This window comes from Dromaius novaehollandiae, chromosome 35 (assembly GCF_036370855.1).
Source record: "Dromaius novaehollandiae isolate bDroNov1 chromosome 35, bDroNov1.hap1, whole genome shotgun sequence".
Taxonomy (NCBI): Eukaryota; Metazoa; Chordata; class Aves; order Casuariiformes; family Dromaiidae; genus Dromaius; species Dromaius novaehollandiae.
The window spans coordinates 570,494-594,380 of NC_088134.1; the positions used below are offsets into that span (position 1 = coordinate 570,494).

The following is a 23,887-nucleotide window of genomic DNA, read 5'->3' on the forward strand; positions in this document are numbered from 1 at the left end:
CCCGAGTCCCCCCCCGAGACCCCCGGGGGACCCCGAACACCCCCCCGAAACCCCAAAGAGCCCCCAAAGAGCCCCCCCAGCGCCCCAGCCCCCCCAATATACCCCAAACACCCCCAAAGCACCTCAAATACCCCCCCAAAACCCCCCAAGACCCCCAAATACCCCCTGAGACCCCCAAGACCCCCCAAATGCCCCCCAAGACCCCCCAAATACCCCCTGAGACCCCCAAGACCCCCAAATACCCCCTGAGACCCCCAAATACCCCCCAAGACCCCCCAAATGCCCCCCAGGCCCCCTCACACCCCCAAGTGCCCCCAGGCATCTCCTGGTGGGGGGGGCAAACAGCCCCCAAAGCCCCCCAAAACCTCCCGGGGGGGTTAAACCAGCCCAACCCCCCCGGCCCGGACGCCTGGGCCCCCTCCCCAGCCAGCGCGGGGTGGAGCGGGGGCACCCGGACGCCTGGGCCCCTCGGGGGGGGGGGGGGGCAGAACCCGCACAGGCGGCAGCAGCAAAACCGGGACCCACAAACCCGTCCCCACCCCATGGCAAAGCCGCCCCACCCTGCCCACATCCGCGGCCCGGACGCCTGGGCCCCTCTGGTGCCAGGGCGCGGCGGGGCGCACGGGGGCGCTCGGACGCCTGGGCCCCTCTGATATCGGGGCGCAGCGGGGCACCCGGACGCCTGGGCCCCCGAGGGGATGGGCAGGAGCCCACGGGGGTGCGGGGGGGGGCACCCGGACGCCTGGGCCCCCGAGGGGATGGGCAGGAGCCCACGGGGGTGCGGGGGGGGCACCCGGACGCCTGGGCCCCCGAGGGGATGGGCAGGAGCCCACGGGGGTGCGGGGGGGGCACCCGGACGCCTGGGCCCCCGAGGGGATGGGCAGGAGCCCACGGGGGTGTGGGGGGGGCCCGGACGCCTGGGCCCCCGAGGGGATGGGCAGGAGCCCACGGGGGTGCGGGGGGGGGCCCAGATGCCTGGGCCCGGGGGGGGGGGGGAGGCGGGGCCCAGGCGTCCCCCCGCGCGTCCCCCGCCGTCGCGCGATTCATCCCGGCGGCTCCGGCGTCCCGGGCGCCAATTATGGTAAGTTCAGCGGCGGCCGCGGGCGACGCGGGGGGGCCCGGCCTCAAAACCGCCCCGCCGGCCGGGGCCCAGGCGTCCGGGCCGCCCGCGTGCCCCCCCCTCCCCGCCCCACAGCCCCACGCCGCCCGGGGGCCCCGGCGTCCGGGAGCCCCCGCTCCCCCCACCACCACCAGCAACCCAGGGGCCCAGGCGTCCGGGCGCAGCTGGGCCCCGTCTCGGGGTGACGAGGGCTCGTTAGCAGCTAACGAGGCTCCAGCCCCTCCGTGCTCTCACCTGGGCCCGGACACCTGGGCCCTCGGGCAGGTCCCCCCCCGCCCCCCCCTCCCAGGGGGCCCAGGTGTCCGGGAGCCCTGTGTGCCCCCCTTCACCCAGGGGCCCAGGCGTCCGGGCGCAGCTGGGCCCCATCTCGGGGTGACGAGGGCTCGTTAGCAGCTAACGAGGCTCCAGCCCGGCCCCTAAGTGCCCTCACCTGGGCCCGGACACCTGGGCCCTCGGGCAGGTTCCCCCCCCCCCTGCCCCCCCCCCACCCGAGGGGGCCCAGGCGTCCGGCTCCCACTTCCCCCTGCGGCCGCAGGGGTATTTTTAGCCCTGGGGACGTTGGGACCAACTGTCCCCGGGGGGGGGGGGGGGGGTTGTCCCCCGCCCTCGGTGGCATCTGCGACAGGTGGGTCCCCAAGAGCTGCAGCCCGCAAAGGTCACACGGCGCCGGGGAGGGCCCAGGCGTCCGGGCCCTGCCCAGCCCCCACCGAGGGACCCAGGCGTCCGGGCCCCCCTCAGCAACCCCCCCCCCCCCCAAAGGGGACCCAGGCGTCCTGGTCCTGGTCAGCCCCCCCGGGGCCCAGGCGTCCGGCCGAGGAACGAGCCGGGGCCGGCGGTTTCTCAGCTTTATTTCCCAGCGACGACTCAGCCCGGGGGGGGCCGGGGGCCACCGACCCCCCCCCGCGTACAGGGGAGCCCAGTTCTCCCAGTCGGATGCTGGGCCCAGCCCCCCCCCTCCAGCCGACGGCTTCCCGGGGGGGGGGCAGTAGCGTTTCCCCCCAAATAAATTAAAAAGGACCATTAAAAAAAAAAAAGGAGAAAACAGGCAACGCAGCCCTGAGCAGCCGGGGAGCGCCCGGACGCCTGGGCTCCCTCCGGGGCAGCCCCCCCCCCCCGAGCTGGGCAAGGGGCCCAGGCGTCCGGCTGGCGGGAGACGGGGACCTGGGGGGCAGTGGGGGGGGGGATCCCCCAAGGGGGGGATTTGGGGACCCCAAAATAGCACATGCTGGGGGGGGGAAGGGGCTGCCTCTCCCTGGGAGGACCCAGGCGTCCGGGCGGGGAGAGCTGGGGGGCCCAGGCGTCCGGGCGGGGAGCGCCGGGGGGCCCAGGCGTCCGGGCGGGGAGAGCTGGGGGGCCCAGGCGTCCGGGTGGGGAGCGCCGGGGGGCCCAGGCGTCCGGGCGGGGAGAGCTGGGGGGCCCAGGCGTCCAGGTGGGGAGCGCCGGGGGGCCCAGGCGTCCGGGCGGGGAGAGCTGGGGGGCCCAGGCGTCCGGGCAGAAGCATCCTCGCGCTGGGGGGGAAGCACTGGGAGGAGCCAGGCATCCGGGCAGGGAGCATCGGGGGGGCCCAGGCATCCGGGCAGGGAGCATCGGGGGGGCCCAGGCGTCCGGGCGCTACTCGCGGGGCTCGTCGGGCGCGGGGATGCGGTGGCGCGTGGGCTCGGCCCCCCAGATCTCCCGCGCGTACTGGGCGATGGTGCGGTCGCTGGAGAACTTCCCCGAGGCCGCGATGTTGCGGATCACCATCCTGGTCCACTCCCGCGTGTCCTGGGCGGGGGGGGGGGACACCGGTGTCGCGGGGGGGGCACCGGGACCCCCAGACCCCTCTGCGTTCCCCCCCCCGGCCCCTCCATCCCCCCAGGGCTCCGGGCCCCCCAGCCCCTCCTGCTCCCCCCCCCCCGCTTTGGGGCCCCCCCCGGCCCCTCCTGCCCCCCCCCCGCTCTGGGGGGGCCCGGGGGGGTCCCCACCTTGTAGAGGGCGCTGACTTTCTCCTGGCATTTCACGTAGGCCTCGTAGTCTGCAAACACCTTAAACCTGCGGGGACGGGGCGGGGGGGGGTGAGGGGAGCCCCGAGGACCCAGGCGTCCGGGCCCCCGGTGTCTCCCCCCCCATAGGGACCCAGGCGTCCGGGCCCCCAAGACCTCAGCACCCCCCCTGCTCCCAGGGACCCCAGTGTCCTCCCCCCCGGGGACCCAGGCGTCCGGGCCCCCACGACCCAGGTGCCCACCCCCAGAGGGGCCCAGGCGTCCGGGCCCCCACAACCCAGGTGCCCACCCCCAGAGGGGCCCAGGCGTCCGGGCCCCCACGACCCAGGTGCCCACTCCCCAAAGCGACCCAGGTGCCCACCCCCAGAGGGGCCCAGGCGTCCGGGCCCCCACAACCCAGGTGCCCACTCCCCAAAGGGACCCAGGTGTCCACCCCCCAGGGACCCAGGCGTCCGGGCGGGGCGGGGGGCCCAGGCGTCCGGGCCCCCACGACCCAGGTGTCCACCCCCCAGGGACCCAGGCGTCCGGGTGGGGCGGGAGGCCCAGGCGTCCGGGCCGGGGGGGGCCCAGGCGTCCGGGCGGGGCGGGGGGCCCAGGCGTCCGGGCGGACCTGTCGTGGTTCATGAGCATGTTGACGATGCCGCGGAAGAGGTCGGGCTGGCGGGGGCTGAAGAAGCCGCTGTTGAGCTGGTCGATGACCTGCTTCAGCTCCGGCAGCCGCTCGTAGTAGTCGTGGGCGCAGTACCTGGGCGCCGCAGCGTCACCCCCAGCCCCACGGCCCGGCCGGGGGGGGCCGGGGGGGCCATGGGGGGCACCTGGGGGCCCCGGGGAGCCATGGGGACCGTGGGGAGCGTGGTGGGGCCGTGGGGAGCCATGGGGACCACGGAGAGCCATGGGGAGACCTAGGGGCACTGGGGAGCCACGGAGAGCCATGGGGAGACCTAGGGGCCCGGGGAGCCATGGGGAGCCATGGGGAGCATGGTGGGGCCATGGGGAGACCTGGGAGCCATGGGGAGCCATGGGGAGACCTAGGGGCCCGGGGAGCCATGGGGAGCCGTGGGGACCATGGTGGGGCCATGGGGAGACCTGGGAGTCATGGGGAGCCATGGGGAGCCATGGGGAGACCTAGGGGCCCGGGGAGCCATGGGGAGCCGTGGGGACCATGGTGGGGCCATGGGGAGCCATGGGGAGACCTAGGGGCACCGGGGAGCCATGAGGAGACCTAGGGGCACCGGGGAGCCATGGGGAGCCATGGGGAGACCCAGGGAAGCCATGGGGTGCCATTGGGTGCCATGGGGACCATGGGGAGACCTAGGGGCCCCGGGAGCCATGGGGAGCCCTGGGGACCATGGTGGGGCCATGGGGTGCCATGGGGACCACAGAGAGCCATGGGGAGACCTAGGGGCACTGGGGAGCCATGGGGAGACCCAGGGAAACCATGGGGTGCCATTGGGTGCCATGGGGACCATGGGGAGACCTAGGGGCCTGGGGAGCCATGGGGAGCCGTGGGGTGCCATGAGGAGCCATGGGGAGCCATGGGGAGACCTAGGGGCACTGGGGAGCCATGGGGAGCCATGGGGTGCCATGGGGACCACAGAGAGCCATGGGGAGACCTAGGGGCACTGGGGAGCCATGAGGAGCAATGAAGACCATGGGGAGACCTAGGGGCCCCAGGGAGCCATGGGGAGCCATGGGGAGACCTAGGGGAGCCATGGGGTGCCATTGGGTGCCATGGGGACCATGGGGAGACCTAGGGGCCCCGGGAGCCATGGGGAGCCCTGGGGACCATGGGGAGACCTAGGGGACCATGGTGGGGCCATGGGGAGCAATGGGGAGACCTAGGGGCACTGGGGAGCCATGGGGAGCCCTGGGGACCATGGTGGGGCCATGGGGTGCCATGGGGACCACAGAGAGCCATGGGGAGACCTAGGGGCACTGGGGAGCCATGAGGAGCAATGAAGACCATGGGGAGACCTAGGGGCCCCAGGGAGCCATGGGGAGCCATGGGGAGACCTAGGGGAGCCATGGGGTGCCATTGGGTGCCATGGGGAGACCTAGGGGCCCCAGGGAGCCATGGGAACCATGGGAACCATGGGGAGACCTAGGGGACCATGGTGGGGCCATGGGGAGACCTGGGAGCCCTGGGGACCACAGAGAGCCATGGGGAGACCTAGGGGCCCCAGGGAGCCATGGGGAGCCATGGGGAGACCTAGGGGAGCCATGGGGTGCCACTGGGAGCAATGGGGGACCATGGAGAGCCATGGGCACCCCAAGGCGCCATGGGAAGCAACGAAGACCATGGGGAGCCGTGGGGAGCCATGGGGAACCCTGGGATGCCATGGGGAAACCACAGGGGTCCAGGGGTGCCGTGGGGAGCCGTGGGGAGCCATGGGGAGCTGTGGGGACCATGGGGCGCTGAGGGGCACCATGGGGAACCATGGGGCGCTAAGGGGGTCCATGGGCACCGTAGAGGTCCACGGCCACCGTGGAGGTCCATGGGCACCACGGGGGGTCCCCGGGCTCCGTGGGGCGCCGTGGGGCGCCGTGGGGCGGCCACCCACCCCTTGCGGTCGAGCGCCTCGACGTCCTCGACCCGCATGCCGAAGATGAAGAGGTTTTCCTCGCCCGCCTCCTCCGCCATCTCCACGTTGGCCCCGTCCATGGTGCCGATGGTCAGCGCCCCGTTGAGCATGAACTTCATGTTGCCCGTGCCCGAGGCCTCGGTGCCCGCCGTGGAGATCTGCTCCGAGAGGTCGGCCGCCGGGATCACTGCGGACGTTGGGGACACCGCGGGGTGACCGAGGGGACACCGCGGGGGGGACCGGGGGGACCAGGGACGTGGGGGTCACCGGGGGGACCGGGGGGTCCCGGGGTGCCCGAGGCCTCGGTGCCCGCCGTGGAGATCTGCTCCGAGAGGTCGGCCGCCGGGATCACTGCGGACGTTGGGGACACCGCGGGGTGACCGAGGGGACACCGCGGGGGGGACCGGGGGGACCAGGGACGTGGGGGTCACCGGGGGGACCGGGGGGTCCCGGGGTGCCCGAGGCCTCGGTGCCCGCCGTGGAGATCTGCTCCGAGAGGTCGGCCGCCGGGATCACTGCGGACGTTGGGGACACCGCGGGGTGACCGAGGGGACACCGCGGGGGGGACCGGGGGGACCAGGGACGTGGGGGTCACCGGGGGGACCGGGGGGTCCCGGGGTGCCCGAGGCCTCGGTGCCCGCCGTGGAGATCTGCTCCGAGAGGTCGGCCGCCGGGATCACTGCGGACGTTGGGGACACCGCGGGGTGACCGAGGGGACACCGCGGGGGGGACCGGGGGGACCAGGGACGTGGGGGTCACCGGGGGGACCGGGGGGTCCCGGGGTGCCCGAGGCCTCGGTGCCCGCCGTGGAGATCTGCTCCGAGAGGTCGGCCGCCGGGATCACTGCGGACGTTGGGGACACCGCGGGGTGACCGAGGGGACACCGCGGGGGGGACCAGGGACGTGGGGGTCACCGGGGGGACCGGGGGGTCCCGGGGTGCCCGAGGCCTCGGTGCCCGCCGTGGAGATCTGCTCCGAGAGGTCGGCCGCCGGGATCACTGCGGACGTTGGGGACACCGCGGGGTGACCGAGGGGACACCGCGGGGGGGACCGGGGGGACCAGGGACGTGGGGGTCACCGGGGGGACCGGGGGGTCCCGGGGTGCCCGAGGCCTCGGTGCCCGCCGTGGAGATCTGCTCCGAGAGGTCGGCCGCCGGGATCACTGCGGACGTTGGGGACACCGCGGGGTGACCGAGGGGACACCGCGGGGGGGACCGGGGGGACCAGGGACGTGGGGGTCACCGGGGGGACCGGGGGGTCCCGGGGTGCCCGAGGCCTCGGTGCCCGCCGTGGAGATCTGCTCCGAGAGGTCGGCCGCCGGGATCACTGCGGACGTTGGGGACACCGCGGGGTGACCGAGGGGACACCGCGGGGGGGACCGGGGGGACCAGGGACGTGGGGGTCACCGGGGGGACCGGGGGGTCCCGGGGTGCCCGAGGCCTCGGTGCCCGCCGTGGAGATCTGCTCCGAGAGGTCGGCCGCCGGGATCACTGCGGACGTTGGGGACACCGCGGGGTGACCGAGGGGACACCGCGGGGGGGACCGGGGGGACCAGGGACGTGGGGGTCACCGGGGGGACCGGGGGGTCCCGGGGTGCCCGAGGCCTCGGTGCCCGCCGTGGAGATCTGCTCCGAGAGGTCGGCCGCCGGGATCACTGCGGACGTTGGGGACACCGCGGGGTGACCGAGGGGACACCGCGGGGGGGACCGGGGGGACCAGGGACGTGGGGGTCACCGGGGGGACCGGGGGGTCCCGGGGTGCCCGAGGCCTCGGTGCCCGCCGTGGAGATCTGCTCCGAGAGGTCGGCCGCCGGGATCACTGCGGACGTTGGGGACACCGCGGGGTGACCGAGGGGACACCGCGGGGGTGACCGGGGACGTGGGGGGGACCGGGGGGACACCACGGGCAGTTTGGGGTGATTTGAGGGCAGCTGGGGAGGCTGGGGCAGTTTCAGGGTGGTTTGGGGTGATTTGGGGTGGTGTGGGGGCAGTTCGGGGCAGCTTTGGGGTGATTTTGGGTGGTGTGGGGGCAGTTCGGGGTGTTTTGGGGGTGATTTTGGGCAGTTTTGGGGCGGTTCGAGGTGTTTTGGGGGTGATTTTGGGCGGTTTTGGGGCCGTACCCTTCTCGACGAGGGAGATGCAGTAGTTCTCCAGGAAGAGCACCTCGAGGGCCCTTCGGGGAGGTTTTAGGGTGGTTTTTGGGCAGTTTGGGGTGGTTTTGGTGTGTTTTTGGGTGTTTTGGGGTGATTTTGGGGTGATTTTGGGCGGTTTTGGGGCCGTACCCTTCTCAGCCAAGGACACACGGTAGTTCTCCAGGAAGAGCACCTTGAGGGCCCTTCGGGGAGGTTTTAAGGTGGTTTTGGGGTGTTTTGGGGTGTTTTGGGTGGTTCAAGGTGTTTTGGGGGTGATTTTGGGGTGATTTTGGGCGGTTTTGGGGCCGTACCCTTCTCGGCCAGGGAGACGCGGTAGTTCTCCAGGAAGAGCACCTCGAGGGCCCTTCGGGGCGGTTTTGGGGCAGTTTTGGGGTGTTTTGGGGGTATTTTGGGGCGGTTCGAGGTGGTTTTGGGGTGATTTTGGGCGGTTTTGGGGCCGTACCCTTCTCGGCCAGGGAGACGCGGTAGTTCTCCAGGAAGAGCACCTCGAGGGCCCTTCGGGGCGGTTTTGGGGCAGTTTTGGGGTGTTTTGGGGGTATTTTGGGGCGGTTCGAGGTGGTTTTGGGGTGATTTGGGGCGGTTTTGGGGCCGTACCCTTCTCGGCCAGGGAGACGCGGTAGTTCTCCAGGAAGAGCACCTTGAGGCGGTCGCCCACCATGGGGTCGTGGTTCACCACGTCCCCGATGGATGTGATGAGTTTGATGATCATCTTGGCCATGTGGTAGCCGGGGGCCGCCTGGGGGCAGGGCGGGGGGGTCAGGGCCGCCCCGGACCCCCCCCACGTCTCCCCATAGCCCTGGGACCCCCCCAGAGCCCCCCAGGAACCCCCCCCATAGACCTGGGACCCCCTGGGACCCCCCAGAGCCCCCTTGGGCCACCCCAGACCCCCCGCCAGCACCTATAGGGCCCCCACGAGGCCCCCAAGTGCCTATAGGGCCCCCCAGGATGCCCTAGGACCCCCCCAAGTGCCTATAGAGCCCCCCCAGCACCCCCCCAGCACCTCTAGGGCCCCCCACGAGCCCCCCAAGTGCCTATAGGGCCCCCCAGGATGCCCTAGGACCCCCCCAAGTGCCTATAGAGCCCCCCAGGACCCCCCCGAGTGCCTATAGGGCCCCCCAGAATGTCCTGAGACCCCCCCAGCACCTATAGGGCCCCCCAATGAGTCCCCCCCCGCACCTCTGGGCCTGCCCAGGACCCCCCCCAGCACCTCTGGGACCCCCCAGGATCCCCCCCAGCACCTCTGGGGCCCCCCAGGATCCCCCCCAGCACCTCCAGGGCCCCCCCCGAGCCCCCCCGGCCCCTCACCTTGCCCCCGATCATCACGGTGCGGGGCACGAAGGGCTTGTTGGGCTCCTTCTTGATCCCTGGGGGGGGGAAGGAGATCCCGGGTCAGCGGGGGGGGGGGGGGGGGGGGGGCCGGACACCTGGGTCCCCAGGAGGGTCGGGGGGGTCCTGGGTGTCTGAGCCCCCGGGGGCCTTGGGGGGGGGCTCCCGGACACCGGGGCCCCTAGGGGGTTTGGAGGGGTTCCCGGACACCGGGGCCCCGGGGGGGGGTCGGCGGGGGGTTCCCAGACCCTGGGACCCCGGGGGGGGGTCGGGGGGGTTCCTGGACCCCAGGGCCCCTAGGGGGTTTGTGGGGGGCTCCTGGACCCTGGGAAGGGGTCCGGGAGACCCCTCCAAACCCCCGGGGGGGGTCAGGGGTGGTTTCTGGACCCCAAGGGGGGGGTCGGGGGGGGGTTCCCGGACCCTGGGACCCCGGGGGGGGGGGTCGGGGGGGTTCCCAGACCCTGGGACCCCGTGGAGGGGTCGGGGGGGTTCCTGGACCCCGGGACCCCGGGGGGGGTCAGGGGTGGTTTCTGGACCCCGGGGGGGGGGGTCGGGGGGGGTTCCCGGACCCTGGGACCCCAGGGAGGGGTCGGGGGGGTTCCCGGACCCCGGGACCCCGTGGAGGGGTCGGGGGGACTCCCGGACACCGGGGCCCCTAGTGGGTCGGGGGGGGTTCCTGGACCCCGGGACCCCGTGGAGGGGTCGGGGGGACTCCTGGACCCCGGGGGGGGGGGGTCAGGGGGGGGTTCCTGGACCCCGGGACCCCGTGGAGGGGTCGGGGGGGTTCCTGGACCCCGGGGGGGTTCAGGGGGGGTTCCCGGACCCTGTGGAGGGGTCGGGGGGGACTCCCGGACACTGGGGCCCCTAGTGGGTCGGGGGGGTTCCTGGACCCCGGGACCCCGTGGAGGGGTCGGGGGGACTCCCGGACGCCAGGCCCCCAGGGGGTTTGGAGGGGTCTCCCGGACACCAGGGCCCCGTGGAGGGGTCGGGGGGGGTTCCCAGACCCTGGGACCCCGTGGAGGGGTCGGGGGGGTTCCCAGACCCCGGGACCCCGGGGGGGGGCGTGGGGGGGCCCGGCACGCACGGTTGTAGAGGGTGATGACGTGGAGGCAGTTGAGCAGCTGCCGCTTGTACTCGTGGATGCGCTTGACCTGCACGTCGAAGAGGGAGCCGGGGTTCAGCCGCAGCCCCTGCTCCCGCTCCAGCAGCGCCGCCAGCTTCAGCTTGTTCTCCTGGGGGGGGACGGGCAGGGGTGAGACCCCGGCCGCAGGGCCCTCCCGAGGCCCCCCGCACCCCATAACCCCCCCGGGACCCCATAACCCCCCCTGGACCCCATAGCCCCCCCTGGACCCCATAGCCCCCCCTGCACCCCATAATCCCCCCCTGCACCCCATAGCCCCCCCCGGACCCCATAGCCCCCCCCGGACCCCATAGCCCCCCCCTGGACCCCATAACCCCCCCCGATCCCATAACCCCCCCTGGAGCCCATAACCCCCCCCCGGGACCCCATAGCCCCCCCTGCACCCCATAATCCCCCCCTGCACCCCATAGCCCCCCTGGGTCTCTATAACCCCCCCTGGACCCCATAGCCCCCCCCGGATCCCATAGCCCCCCCCCGGATCCCATAGCTCCCCTGGGACCCCATAACCCCCCCCCGGACCCCATAGCCCTCCCCGGGACCCCATAACCCCCCCCGGGACCCCATAGCCCCCCCGGATGCCATAGCCCCCCCCGGACCCCATAGCTCCCCCCTGCACCCCATAACCCCCCCCAGATCCCATAGCCCCGCTGGGACCCCATAGCCCCCCCGGGACCCCATAGCCCCCCCCCGGACCCCATAACCCCCCCGGGACCCCATAGCCCCCCCCGGATCCCATAACCCCCCCTGGACCCCATAGCTCCCCCCTGCACCCCATAACCCCCCCCCGGATCCCATAACCCCCCCCAAGACCCCATAACCCCCCCACATCCATCAGGAACCCCCCATAACTCCTCTGCACCCCCTGGGACCCCATAACCCCCCCAAGACCCCATAACCCCCCCCCACGTCCCCCAGGGACCCCCCATAACCCCTCTGCACCCCCAGGGACCCCAAACCCCCCCCATATCCCCCTGGGACCCCAAAGGACACCCCATAACCTCCCCTGCACCCCCGGACCCCATAAGCCCCCAGGGGCCCCACAACCCCCCCCATCCCCCAGGGACCCCCCCGTGTGCCCCGTTGCCCCCCCTCCCCATCCCTGTCCCCCCCCATCCCCTGCTGCCCCCCATGGCCCCCTCGTCCCCATCTCCCCGGCCCCCCCAGCCCCCATGGCCCCCCCATGTCCCCCCATGGCCCCCCATGTCCCCCCCCCCCGTCGCCCCCCCGGTACCTGCTTGACTTTGGCCACGTCGCGGATGAAGCTGTCGTCGTCCACGAAGTTGAGGAGCTGCCGCAGCTGGTCCAGGTCGGCCACGTACTCCTCCCCGATGCGCTGCCGGACCCACGGCGACCCACGGTGACCCACGGCCACCCACGGCCACCCACGGTGACCCACGGCCACCCCCACGGCCACCCCCCCACGGGACCCCCCCACGGGACCCCCAGGGACCCAGCCCACGTACCACGTACTCCTCCCCGATGCGCTGCCGGACCCACGGCGACCCACGGTGACCCACGGCCACCCCCACGGGGACCCCCCCACGGGACCCCCCCAAGGGGAACCCCCCACGGGACCCCCAGGGACCCCCACGGCGACCCACGGCGACCCCCAGGGACCCAGCCCACGTACCACGTACTCCTCCCCGATGCGCTGCCGGACCCACGGCGACCCACGGTGACCCACGGCCACCCCCACGGGGACCCCCCCACGGGACCCCCCCACGGGACCCCCAGGGACCCAGCCCACGTACCACGTACTCCTCCCCGATGCGCTGCCGGACCCACGGCGACCCACGGTGACCCACGGCCACCCACGGGGACCTCCACAGGACCCCCAGGGACCCCCACGGCGACCCACGGAGACCCACGGCCACCCCCACGGGGACCCCCAGGGACCCCCACAGGGATCCACGGTCACCCACAGGGACCCCCAGAGACCCCATAGCACCCCATAGCACCCCATAGCGCCCCATAGCGCCCCACACCTCGGCGATGACGTCGGCCAGCCCCGGGTTGCAGAGCACCAGCCAGCGCCACGGTCCCCCGGGACCCCCGGCCCCCCAGGGACCCCATAGTGCCCCATAGCGCCCCATAGCACCCCATAGCGCCCCACACCTCGGCGATGACGTCGGCCAGCCCCGGGTTGCAGAGCACCAGCCAGCGCCGCGGCCCCCCGGGACCCCCGGCCCCCCAGGGACCCCATAGCACCCCATGGCACCCCATGGCACCCCACGGCACCCCATGGCACCCCATAGTGCCCCACAGCGCCCCACACCTCAGCGATGACGTCGGCCAGCCCCGGGTTGCAGAGCACCAGCCAGCGCCGCGGCCCCCCGGGACCCCCGGACCCCCAGGGACCCCATAGTGCCCCACAGCGCCCCACAGCGCCCCATAGCGCCCCACAGCGCCCCACACCTCGGCAATGACGTCGGCCAGCCCCGGGTTGCAGAGCACCAGCCAGCGCCGCGGCGTGATCCCGTTCGTTTTGTTCTGGAACTTCTGGGGCTCCAACTCGTAGAAATCCTTGAACCTGGGCCGGGAGCAGGACATCGACGGGGACGGGGACGGGGACGGGACGGGGACAGCGACAGGGACGGGGACGGGGTGGGGACATCGATGGGGACGGGGACAGGGACAGGATGGGGACATTGACGGGGACGGGGACGGGGACAGGGTGGGGACATCGACAGGGATGGGGACGGGGTGGGGACATTGACAGGGATGGGGACAGGATGGGGACATCGATGGGGACAGGGACATCAATGAGGACAGGGACATTGATGGGGATGGGGACAGGGTGGGGACATCGATGGGGACGGGATGGGGAGAGGGACGTCCACAGGGATGGGGACAGGATGGGGACATCAATGGGGACAGGGACATCAATGGGGACGGGGACATTGATGGGGATGGGGACAGGGTGGGGACATCGACGGGGACGGGATGGGGAGAGGGACATCAATGGGGCCATCAACGGGGATGGGGCTGGGGCTGGGACAGGGACCAGGATGGGAAGGAGGGATGGAGGAATGGGAGATGGAGGAGGGAGGGATGGAGGGAGGGAGGAGGGAGGGTTGGAGAACGGATGGTTGGAGGGATGGAGGGATGGAGCATGGAGGATGGAGGGATGGAGGATTGGAGCGATGGAGGGATGGAGGATGGAGGGCTGGAGAATGGATGGTTGGAGGGATGGAGGGATGGTGCATGGAGTGTTGGAGCATGGAGGGATGGAGGGATGGAGGATGGAAGGATGGAGGGATGGAGGGATGGAGCATGGAGGGATGGAAGGATGGAGGATGGAGGGATGGAGAACAGAGGGATGGATGGTTGGAGGGCCGGGGTGGAGGAGAGAGGGCTGGAGCATGGAGGGCTGGAGGATGGAAGGAAGGAGGGATGGAGGAATGGAGCATGGAGGGATGGAGGGATGGAGGGATGGAGGATGAAAGGATGGAGGGCTGGAGGGCGGGAGGGCTGGAGGGCTGGAGGGCTGGAGGGCGGGAGGGCTGGCGGGACGGGGAGGGCGGCGGCGGGGCGGGGCACCTACACGGTGTTCTTGAGGATCTCGGAGTGGATGCGGGCGACGCCGTTGACGGCGTGGGAGCCCACGATGCAGAGGTGCGCCATGTTGATGCGCTTCACGCTGCCCTCCTCCACCAGCGACATGCGCCGCAGCCGCTCGTGCTCCCCGGGGAACGTGGCGTAGACGTGCTGCGCGGGGGCCCAGGCGTCCGGGGCGGGCCACCCCCCGCGCGTGCCCGGGGGGCCCAGGCGTCCCCGCTCCGCCCCACGTCCCCTTCCCCACATGGGTGTCCGGGCCCCCGTGCCCTCTGGGGGCCCAGGCGTCCGGGCCACTCTCCAACCCCCACCCCGGGATCCCGGGGGGCCCAGGCGTCCCCGCTCCGCCCCACGTCCCCTTCCCCACACGGGTGTCCAGGCCCCCATGCCCTCTGGGGGCCCAGGCGTCCGGGCCCCCCTCCAACCCCCAACCCAGGACCCCGGGGGCCCAGGCGTCCCCGCTCCGCCCCACGTCCCCTTCCCCACATGGGTGTCCGGGCCCCCGTGCCCTCTGGGGGCCCAGGCGTCCGGGCCCCCCTCCGACCCCCAACCCAGGACCCCGGGGGCCCAGGCGTCCCCGCTCCGCCCCACGTCCCCTTCCCCATACGGGTGTCCGGGCCCCCGTGCCCTCTGGGGGCCCAGGCGTCCGGGCCCCCCTCCGACCCCCAACCCAGGACCCCGGGGGGCCCAGGCGTCCCCGCTCCGCCCCACGTCCCCTTCCCCACATGGGTGTCCGGGCCCCCGTGCCCTCTGGGGGCCCAGGCGTCCGGGTCCCCCTCCGACCCCCACCCCCAGACCCGGGGGGCCCAGGCGTCCCCGTTCCGCCCCACGTCCCCTTCCCCATACGGGTGTCCGGGCCCCCGTGCCCTCTGGGGGCCCAGGCGTCCGGGCCCCCCTCCGACCCCCACCCCGGGACCCCGGGGACCCAGGCGTCCGGGCTCCCTCATCCCCCGCTCCCCGGGGGCCCAGGCGTCCGGGCCGCCCTCCCCCCCCGCCCCAAGGGGCCCCGGCGTCCGGGCTCACGTCGAGGAAGCGCTGGTTGATCTCGTAGATGATCTCCAGGTGCCGGGGCAGCAGCGGGGCCCCCTCCACCCCGGGGGCCCAGGCGTCCGGGCTCCCTCATCCCCCGCTCCCCGGGGACCCAGGCGTCCGGGCTCCCTCCCCCCCGCCCCAAGGGGCCCCGGCGTCCGGGCTCACGTCGAGGAAGCGCTGGTTGATCTCGTAGATGATCTCCAGGTGCCGGGGCAGCAGGGCCTCCAGCAGCTGCACCGGCCACCGCTCCAGGGCCTCGGGCAGCACCGTGTGGTTGGTGTAGGCGCAGGTCCGCACCGTCACGTCCCACGCCTGGGGACGTCACCGTCACCCCACGGCGCCGGGCACCCGGCCCCACGGCGCCCCACGGCCCCGGGGACCCCCTGCCCCATTGCAACCCCACGGCAGCACCGGGTGGGTGGTGCAGGTGCAGGTCCGCACCGTCACGTCCCACGCCTGGGGACGTCACCGTCACCCCACGGCGCCGGGCACCCGGCCCCACGGCGCCCCACGGCCCTGGGGACCCCCTGCCCCATTGCAACCCCACGGCAGCACCGGGTGGGTGGTGCAGGTCCGCACCGTCACGTCCCACGCCTGGGGACGTCACTGTCACCCCATGGTGCCAGGCACCCGGCCCCACGGCGCCCCACGGCCCCGGGGACCCCCTGCCCCATTGCAACCCCACGGCAGCACCGGGTGGGTGGTGCGGGTGCAGGTCCGCGCCATCGTGTCCCGCACCTGGGGACGTCACCGTCACCCCGCGGCGCTGGGGCCCCCCTGCCCCAGGTGACCCCCGATCTGGGGGTCCCGCGTCCCCCCCGGTCCCACCTTGTCCCAGCTGAGCTTCTCCTCGTCCACGAGGATCCGCATGAGCTCGGGGATGGCCAGCGACGGGTGGGTGTCGTTGAGCTGGATGGCGACCTGCCGGCACGGGGACGGGGACCGTGTGGGGACACGGCATGGGGACATGGCATGGGGATACGGGATGGGGACACAGCATGGTGACCCGGCACATGGACGTGACATGGGGACACGGCATGGGGACACGGGATGGGGACACGGGATGGGGATACACAGCACAGGGATGTGGCACAGGGACACGGCGCAGGGACACGGCATGGGGACAGGGACCGCGTGGGGACACAGCACGGGGACACAGCACAGCATGAGGAGAGGGCATGGGGACATGGCACAGCATGGGGACACAGCATGGGGACGCGGCATGGGGACATGATGCAGGGACATGGCATGACATGGGGACATGGCATAGGGACATGGCATGGGGACATGGCACAGCGTGGGGACATGGCATGGGGACAGGGGATGGGGACACGGCATGGCGTGGGGACATGGCACAGCGTGGGGACATGGCATGGGGACACGGCACAAGGACACACAGCAGAGGGACGCGGCATGGGGACATGATGCATGGACATGGCATGACATGGGGACATGGCATAGGGACATGAACCGCATAGGGACATGGCACAGCGTGGGGAGATGGCATGGGGACAGGGGATGGGGACAGGGGATGGGGACACGGCATGGCGTGGGGACATGGCACAGCGTGGGGACATGGCATGGGGACACGGCACAAGGACACACAGCAGAGGGACGTGGCATGGGGACACGGTGCAGGGACACGGCATGGAGATGCAGCGTGGGGACACGGCGCGGGGACACGGACGGCACAGGGCCACGGCGCGGGGCGGCACCTTGTCGGGGAAGGCGTCGAAGGAGGTGCGCACGGGGTCGCGGCAGCCGAACTTGGAGGACTTGAAGCGGCGGATGATGTCGTGCAGGGTGGCCGCCACCACGAAGTACTCCTGCTTCAGCCGCAGCTCCTTGCCCTCGAAGAACTGCGCGGCCGCCCTGAGCCCCGGGCCCAGGCGTCCGGGAGCCCCTGCTGCACCCCACGCGACCCCAAACCCCGGGGCCCAGGCGTCCGGGAGCCCCTGCTCCACCCTGTGTGACCCCAAACCCCGGGGCCCAGGCGTCCGGGAGCCCCTGCTCCACCCTGTGTGACCCCAAACCCCGGGGCCCAGGCGTCCGGGAGCCCCTGCTCCACCCTGTGTGACCCCAAACCCCGGGGCCCAGGCGTCCGGGAGCCCCTGCTCCACCCTGTGTGACCCCAAACCCCGGGGCCCAGGCGTCCGGGAGCCCCTGCTCCACCCTGTGTGACCCCAAACCCCGGGGCCCAGGCGTCCGGGAGCCCCTGCTCCACCCTGTGTGACCCCAAACCCCGGGGCCCAGGCGTCCGGGAGCCCCTGCTCCACCCCGCGCGACCCCAAACCCCCCGGGGCCCAGGCGTCCGGGAGCCCCTGCTCCGGCCCGCGCGACCCCAAACCCCGGGGCCCAGGCATCCGGGAGCCCCTGCTCCACCCCGTGCGACCCCGAACCCCGGGGCCCAGGCGTCCGGGAGCCCATGCCCCGAGGGCCCAGGCATCCAGGCCCCCCCGCCCCGGGGCCCAGGCGTCCGGGCGCTCACGTTGTCGTTGGGGTAGAGCACGCGGGAGATGTTCTCGGCCAGGTTCCGGTCCAGCACGGCCTGGATGTAGCCCCCGACGTTAACTGGGGGCAGAGGGGGCTCTCAGGGGGGTCCGGGGGGCTCTGGGGGGCTCTGGGGGGGGGCAAGGGGGGCCCTAAGGGGTATTCGTGGGTGCAAGGGGGGGTTGGGGGCTCTTGGGGGGGGTCTAAGGAGTGTTTGGGGGGTGCAAAGGGGGCTCAAAGATTGTATTTGTGGGTGCAAGGGGGGGTTGGGGGCTCTCGGGGGGGTCTAAGGGGCGTTTTGGGGGTGCAAGGCAGGTTGTGGGGTGCAAAGGGGAACCCAAAGGGCCATTTATGGGTGCAAAGGGGGGGCTGGAGGTGCAAGGGGGGGCCCTAAGGGGTATCTGTGGGTGCAAGGGGGGATGTTGGGGGTGCAGGGGGGGCTCAAAGGTTGTATTTGTGGGTGCAAGGGGGGGCTGGGGGCTCTCGGGGGGGTCTAAGCAGTGTTTTGGGGGTGCAAGGGGGGGTTGTGGGGTGCAAAGGGGAACCCCAAGAGCCATCTGTGGGTTCATGGGGGGGGTGGGGGTGCAAGGGGGGGCCTAAGGGGTATTCAGGGGTGCAAGGGGGGTATTTTGGGGGTGCAGGGGGGGCTCTGGGGGGAGTTAGGGGGTGCAAACGGGGGGTTGGAGGTGCAAGGGGGGCCCTAAGGGGCATTGGTGGGTGCTGGGGGCATTTTGGGGGTGCAAAGGAGCACTTTGGGGGTGCAGGGGGAGCATTTGGGGGGGACGGATTTTGGGGGGGGCCCGGGGGGGGGCCGCACTCACAGTCCTTGAGGTTGAAGTCGTTGGGGGCCCGGGCGGACCAGAGCCGCATCGTGTTCACCGTGTTGTTGCGGTAGCCGGGCACCGGCGTGTCGTAGGGCAGCGCCAGCACCACCTGGGGGGGGGGGGGCCCTCAGCCCCTCGCACACGTGTGTGCCCCCTGCACACGCGCGTGTGCCCCCTCCTCGCGCCTGCCCGGCCCCCCGCACGCTCATCCTGGGCCTTGCACACTCCCTCCTGCTTTGCACCAGCGTGCACGCGCATGGCAGCGTTGCATGGTCGCCTTGCACACTCGTCCCAGGCCTTGCACACTCCCTCCTGCCTTGCACCAGCATGCACACGCACAGAAGTGTTGCACGGCCCCCGTTGCACACTCGTCCCAGGCCTTGCACGGCCCCGCTGCCTCGTGCAGCGTGCATGCACACAGGCAAGATTGCACGCTCACTCCAGGCCTTGCACGCTCCCTCTCTCCTTGTGCCACTGTGCACGTGCGTGGCAGGGTTGCACGCCCACCCTGAACCCTTGCACGTTCCCTCCCTCCTCGTGCAGCGCCCACGCGCACGGGCAGCGTTGCACGCCCACCCTGAACCCTTGCACGCTCCCTCCCTCCTCGTGCAGCGCCCACGCGCACGGGCAGCGTTGCACGCCCACCTTGCACCCTTGCACGCTCCCTCCCTCCTCGTGCAGCGCCCACGCGCACGGGCAGCGTTGCACGGCCACGGTGCCCCCCCCGCGCCCCCCCGCGCCCCTCACCTGGGTGTCGACCCACTTGGCGCCGTCGGGCGAGTGCTCCACGCGCCCGTAGAACTGCACCGGGATCACGTACTCGGGCCGGGCCTTTTCCCAGGGGTTCCCGTAGCGCAGCCAGTCGTCGGCCTCCTCCACCTGGGGGGGGGCACGGCTGGGACCCGGCGCCCCCCCCGGCACCTCCCGGACCCCCCCAGAGCCCCCCAGGGACCCCCAGAATCCCCCAGGACCTCTGGGACCCCCCCAGAGCTCCCCAGGACCCCCAGGAACCCCCGGGAACCCCCCCAGGACTGCTGGGACCCCCCCCGCACCTCCCGGACCCCCCCAGAGCCCCCCTGGGACCCCCAGAATCCCCCAGGACCTCTGGGACCCCCCCAGAGCTCCCCAGGACCCCCAGGGACCCCAGGAACCCCCAGGAACCCCCCCAGGACTGCTGGGACCCCCCCGGCACCCCTGGACCCCCCAGAGCCCCCCTGGGACACCCAGAATCCCTCAGGACCTCTGGGACCCCCCCAGAGCCCCCCAGGACCCCCAGGGACCCCCTAGGATCTCCCAGAGCCCCCTAGACCCCCCCAGGACCCCCGGCATCCCCTCAGGATCCCTGGGACCCCCCGAGCCCCCCAGGACCCCCAGGAACCCCCCAGGACCCCCAGAATCCCCCGGGACCCCCCCCAAGCCCCCCAGGGACCTCCTTGGATCTCCCAGAGCCCCCAGGACCCCCCAGAGCCCCCCAGGATCCCCCCGGAGTCTCCCCACCTGCCCCCCAGGACACCCAAGACCCCCAGGACCCCCTGGAGACCCCTCACCTGCCCCCCAGGACCCCCCTGGGACTCCTCAGAGCCCCCCAAGTCCCCCCCCGGACCCCCAGATCCCCCCCAAGATGACCTAGCTCCCCCAGGTCCCCCCCAGGTCCCCCCAGGACCCCCTCTGGGACACCCAGGCCTCCCTGGATCCTCCTGAGATCCTCTGGGACCCCCAGACCCCCCCCAGGACCCCCAGAGACCCCCCAGGACCCCCCCTAGGACCCCCAGGTCTCCCCCAGGCCCCCCCCAGACCCTCCTGAGATCCTCAGGGATGCCCATGACCCCCCCCAAGATCCCCAGGACTCCCAAGTGCCCCCCAGGACCCCCTCTGGGACACCCAGGACCCCCCCCCGAGATCCCCAGAGACCCCCAGGACCCTCCCCCAGCCCCCCCGGGACCCCCCCCACCTGCCAGCCCCCCGCGATCTTCTGGTTGAAGATGCCGAACTCGTAGCGGATGCCGTAGCCGTAGGCGGCCAGGCCCAGCGAGGCCATCGAGTCCAGGAAGCAGGCTGGGGGGCGCGGGGGGGGGGCGTCACGCCGGGACGAGACCCCCCCGGCCCCCCCAGGGGCCCCCCCAGCACCCTGGAGCCCCCTCTGTGTCCTGGACCCCCCCCCAGGCACCCTGGACCCCCCCAGCAGCCTAGACACCCCCCAAGACCCCAGACCCCCCCCCCAGGTGCTCTGGACCCCCCCAGCACCCCAGACCCCTCCCCAAAGCCCAGACCCCCCCCTCCTTGCTCCAAACCCCCACCACCACCCTGGACCCCCCCCAGCACCCCAGAGCCCCCCCCCCCAGGTGCTCCAGACCCCCACCCCCACCCTGGACCCCCCCAGCACCCCAGAGCCCCCCCCAGCACCCCAGACCCCCCCAGCCCCTGGACCCCCCCAGCACCCCAGAGCCCCCCCCCAGGACCCCAGACCCCCCCAGCCCCTGGACCCCCCCACCTGCCAGGCGGCCCAGGCCCCCGTTGCCCAGCCCCGCGTCCTCCTCCATCTCCTGCAGCTCCTCCATGTCCAGGCCCAGCTGGGGGGGGCAAGGGGGGGTCAGGCACCGGCGGCGTCCCCCCCGTGTCCCCCCCGTGTCCCCCCCGTGTCCCCTCCATGTCCCCCCACGTCCCCTCCATATCTCCCTGCATGCCCCCCATGTCCCCTCCATGTCCCCCTCCGTGTCTCCCTGCGTCCCCTCTGTGTCCCCCCCGTGTCCCCCTCCGTGTCCCCTCCGTGTCCCCTCTGTGTCCCCTCCCTGTCCCCATGCGCGTCCCCTCCATATCTCCCTGCATGCCCCCCCATGTCCCCCTCCGTGTCCCCTCTGTGTCCCCTCCATGTCCCCCTCCGTGTCTCCCTGCGTCCCCTCTGTGTCCCCCCCGTGTCCCCTCGGTGTCCCCATGCATGTCTCCTCCATATCTCCCTCCATGTCCCCCCGTGTCCCTCTCCGTGTCCCCCCCAAGGTCCCCCTGTGTCCCCCCCATGTCCCCCTGCATGTCCCCGTGTCCCCTCCACGTCCCCCTGCATGTCCTCCTGTGTGTCTACCATGTCCCCCCCATGTCCCCCTATGTCCCCCCCATGTCCCCATGCATGTCCCCTCTCTGTCCCCATACATGTCCCCCTTTGTGTCCCCTCCATGTCCCCCCCATGTCCCCCCACTCGTCCCCCCCGTGTCCTCCTGCAGGTCCCCTCTGCATCCGCTGCGTGCCCCCCCCGTGTCCTCCCCCGTGTCCCCCCCCCCGTGTCGTGTCCCCCCCCCGTGTCCCCACCTGGTAGATGGCCTCGTCGCAGGAGCTCTGCAGCCCCAGGTTCACCATGGTGTTCTGGAGGCTCCGGCCCATGTAAAACTCCAGCGACAGGTAGTAGATGCGCTGGGGGGGGGCGCGGGGGGGTCAGCAGCCGGCCCGGACCCCCCCGGCGCGCCGGGACCCCCCCGGCCGCCCCCCCCCCGGCCCTATCCGGTTTCCCGGCCCTTCCGCGCAGCAAATGGCAGCAGGTCACCGGCAAAGGTCAGCTTAAATTTAACTGCCCCCGGGTGACCGGGGCCCCCCCCGGCCCCCCCCCGCACCCCTCCTGCACCCCCCCGGCACCCCGGGACCCCCCCGGCACCCCCCGTGCCCAGGGACCCCCATAACCCCCCATAGCACCCCCCCATAGGACCCCCCCCAATACCCACAGACCCCTCTGCCCCCCCCCGTGCCCCCAGACCCCCCCCGGCGTCCCTGCCCCCCCCATGTCCCCAGAGCCCTTGGTGGCCCCAGACCCTCTAGGGTCCCCAGTGTCCCCAATGTCCCCAGTCCCCTGCAGACCCCCCGGTGTCCCCAGACCCCCTGGTGACCCTTGAACCCCCCAGTGTCCCCAGACCCGCCCAGACCCCCCCGGACCCCCCCAGACCCCCGGTGTCCCCGGCCCCCCTGGTGCCCCCAAATCCTCCGGGGTCCCCAAGACCCCTTGGTGCCCCTGGACCCTCCAGTGTCCCCAGACCCCCGGCGTCCCCGGTCCCCTTGGTGTCCCCAGCCCCCCCCCAGTGTCCCCAGTGTCCCCAGACCCCCAGACCCCCCCAGCCCCCCCCAGCCCCCCCCACCTTGGGGTCCTTCTCGTAGCAGTACTGCTGGGTGCAGAGCCAGCAGACCCCGGCGTCCCCGGTCCCCTTGGTGTCCCCAGACCCCCCCAGTGTCCCCAGTGTCCCCAGACCCCCGCAGACCCCCCCAGCCCCCCTGGGCCCCCCCCACCTTGGGGTCCTTCTCGTAGCAGTACTGCTGGGTGCAGAGCCAGCAGACCCCCGGCGTCCCCGGTCCCCTTGGTGTCCCCAGACCCCCCCAGTGTCCCCAGTGTCCCCAGACCCCCGCAGACCCCCCCAGCCCCCCTGGGCCCCCCCCACCTTGGGGTCCTTCTCGTAGCAGTACTGCTGGGTGCAGAGCCAGCAGACCCCGGCGTCCCCGGTCCCCTTGGTGTCCCCAGACCCCCCCGGTGTCCCCAGTGTCCCCAGACCCCCCGGCCCCCCCAGACCCCCCCGGCCCCCCCACCTTGGGGTCCTTCTCGTAGCAGTACTGCTGGGTGCGGAGCCAGCGGACCCCGGCGTCCCCGGTCCCCTTGGTGTCCCCGGTCCCCTTGGTGTCCCCAGACCCCCCCGGTGTCCCCAGTGTCCCCAGCCCCCCCCAGCCCCCCCACCTTGGGGTCCTTCTCGTAGTAGTACTGCTGGGTGCGGAGCCAGCGCCCCACGAGGTGGTCGCGCACGGTGTGGGCCAGGGCGAAGTAGTAGTCGCGGGCGGTGGCCACGTTGCGGTCCTTGACCAGCGTGAAGTGCAGGTGCCGGTTGAAGCTCTTCTTGAGCTCGGCCACGTTCTCGGCGCCCGCCAGGCCCCGCACGCTGATCTGCTTCCGCCGCTCCTGGTCGCTCAGCGGCCGCGACATGGTGCCGCCGGGGGGGGCCGGGGGGGCGACGGGGTGGGACGCGCCGGGACGGAGGTCCCGGGATGGGATGGAGGTCCCGGGATGGGATGGACGCGCTGGGATGGAGGTCCCGGGATGGGACGGAGGTCCCGGGAGGGGACGGGTGTCCCGGGATGGGACGCGCCGGGATGGAGGTCCCGGGATGGGACGGAGGTCCCGGCTGGGCTGGGTGTCCCGGGAGGGGATGGATGTGCCGGGTCGGGGTCGAGGTCCCGGTCCGGATGGAGGTCCTGGGACGGAGGTGCCGGTCCGGATGGGGGTCCCGGGATGGGCTCGATGTCCCGGGTCGCGATGGGGGTCCCGGGGAGGCGGCGGCGGGACGGGACAGGCCGGGGCGCAGCGGGGAGGCGGCGGTGCCCGCGCCCCGGCCGCTATGAGCCCCCGCCTCCTGCATTATTCATGAGGGGGCGGGGCCGCCCGGCAGGCCCCGCCCCGCTGGGGGTTGCGCCCTTGGCGAGGCCCCGCCCCCGCGGTGGGGGGGGGGGGAGGAGGCGGCGCCGCGCGGCTGCCCGGGAGCTGGTGGCTCCGGCGACTCCCTCCCTCCCTCCCTCCCCCCCTTCATCCCTCCCTCCCTCGAGCCCATCCCTCCTCCACCCCCCTCTCCACTCATCCATCTGCCCCATCCATCCCTCCCTCCACTCCATCCCTCCCTCCCCTCCTCCCTCCCTCCCCTCCTCCCTCTGCCCCTCAAACCCGCCC

The 23,887-nt window shown here is 73.0% G+C and overlaps 1 protein-coding gene across 1 annotated transcript; it reads right to left on the bottom strand.

Annotated features, from left to right (window-relative positions):
• Positions 1-1,951: 1,951 nt before the first annotated feature.
• Positions 1,952-23,696, bottom strand: PYGM (glycogen phosphorylase, muscle associated). The gene is made up of 20 exons (XM_064503225.1): positions 22,907-23,696; positions 21,505-21,606; positions 20,696-20,774; positions 20,156-20,259; positions 18,952-19,083; positions 18,202-18,313; positions 17,379-17,461; positions 16,606-16,749; positions 15,719-15,811; positions 15,056-15,202; positions 13,848-14,011; positions 12,719-12,833; positions 11,535-11,636; positions 10,247-10,394; positions 9,142-9,200; positions 8,431-8,572; positions 5,664-5,871; positions 3,713-3,847; positions 3,085-3,151; positions 1,952-2,884 (listed from the first exon to the last, which is right to left on the bottom strand). The coding sequence occupies exons 1-20, from the start codon at positions 23,147-23,149 to the stop codon at positions 2,732-2,734; spliced, it is 2,532 nt and encodes an 843-aa protein (XP_064359295.1). The 5' UTR covers positions 23,150-23,696; the 3' UTR covers positions 1,952-2,731.
• Between the last annotated feature and the right edge of the window lie 191 nt (positions 23,697-23,887).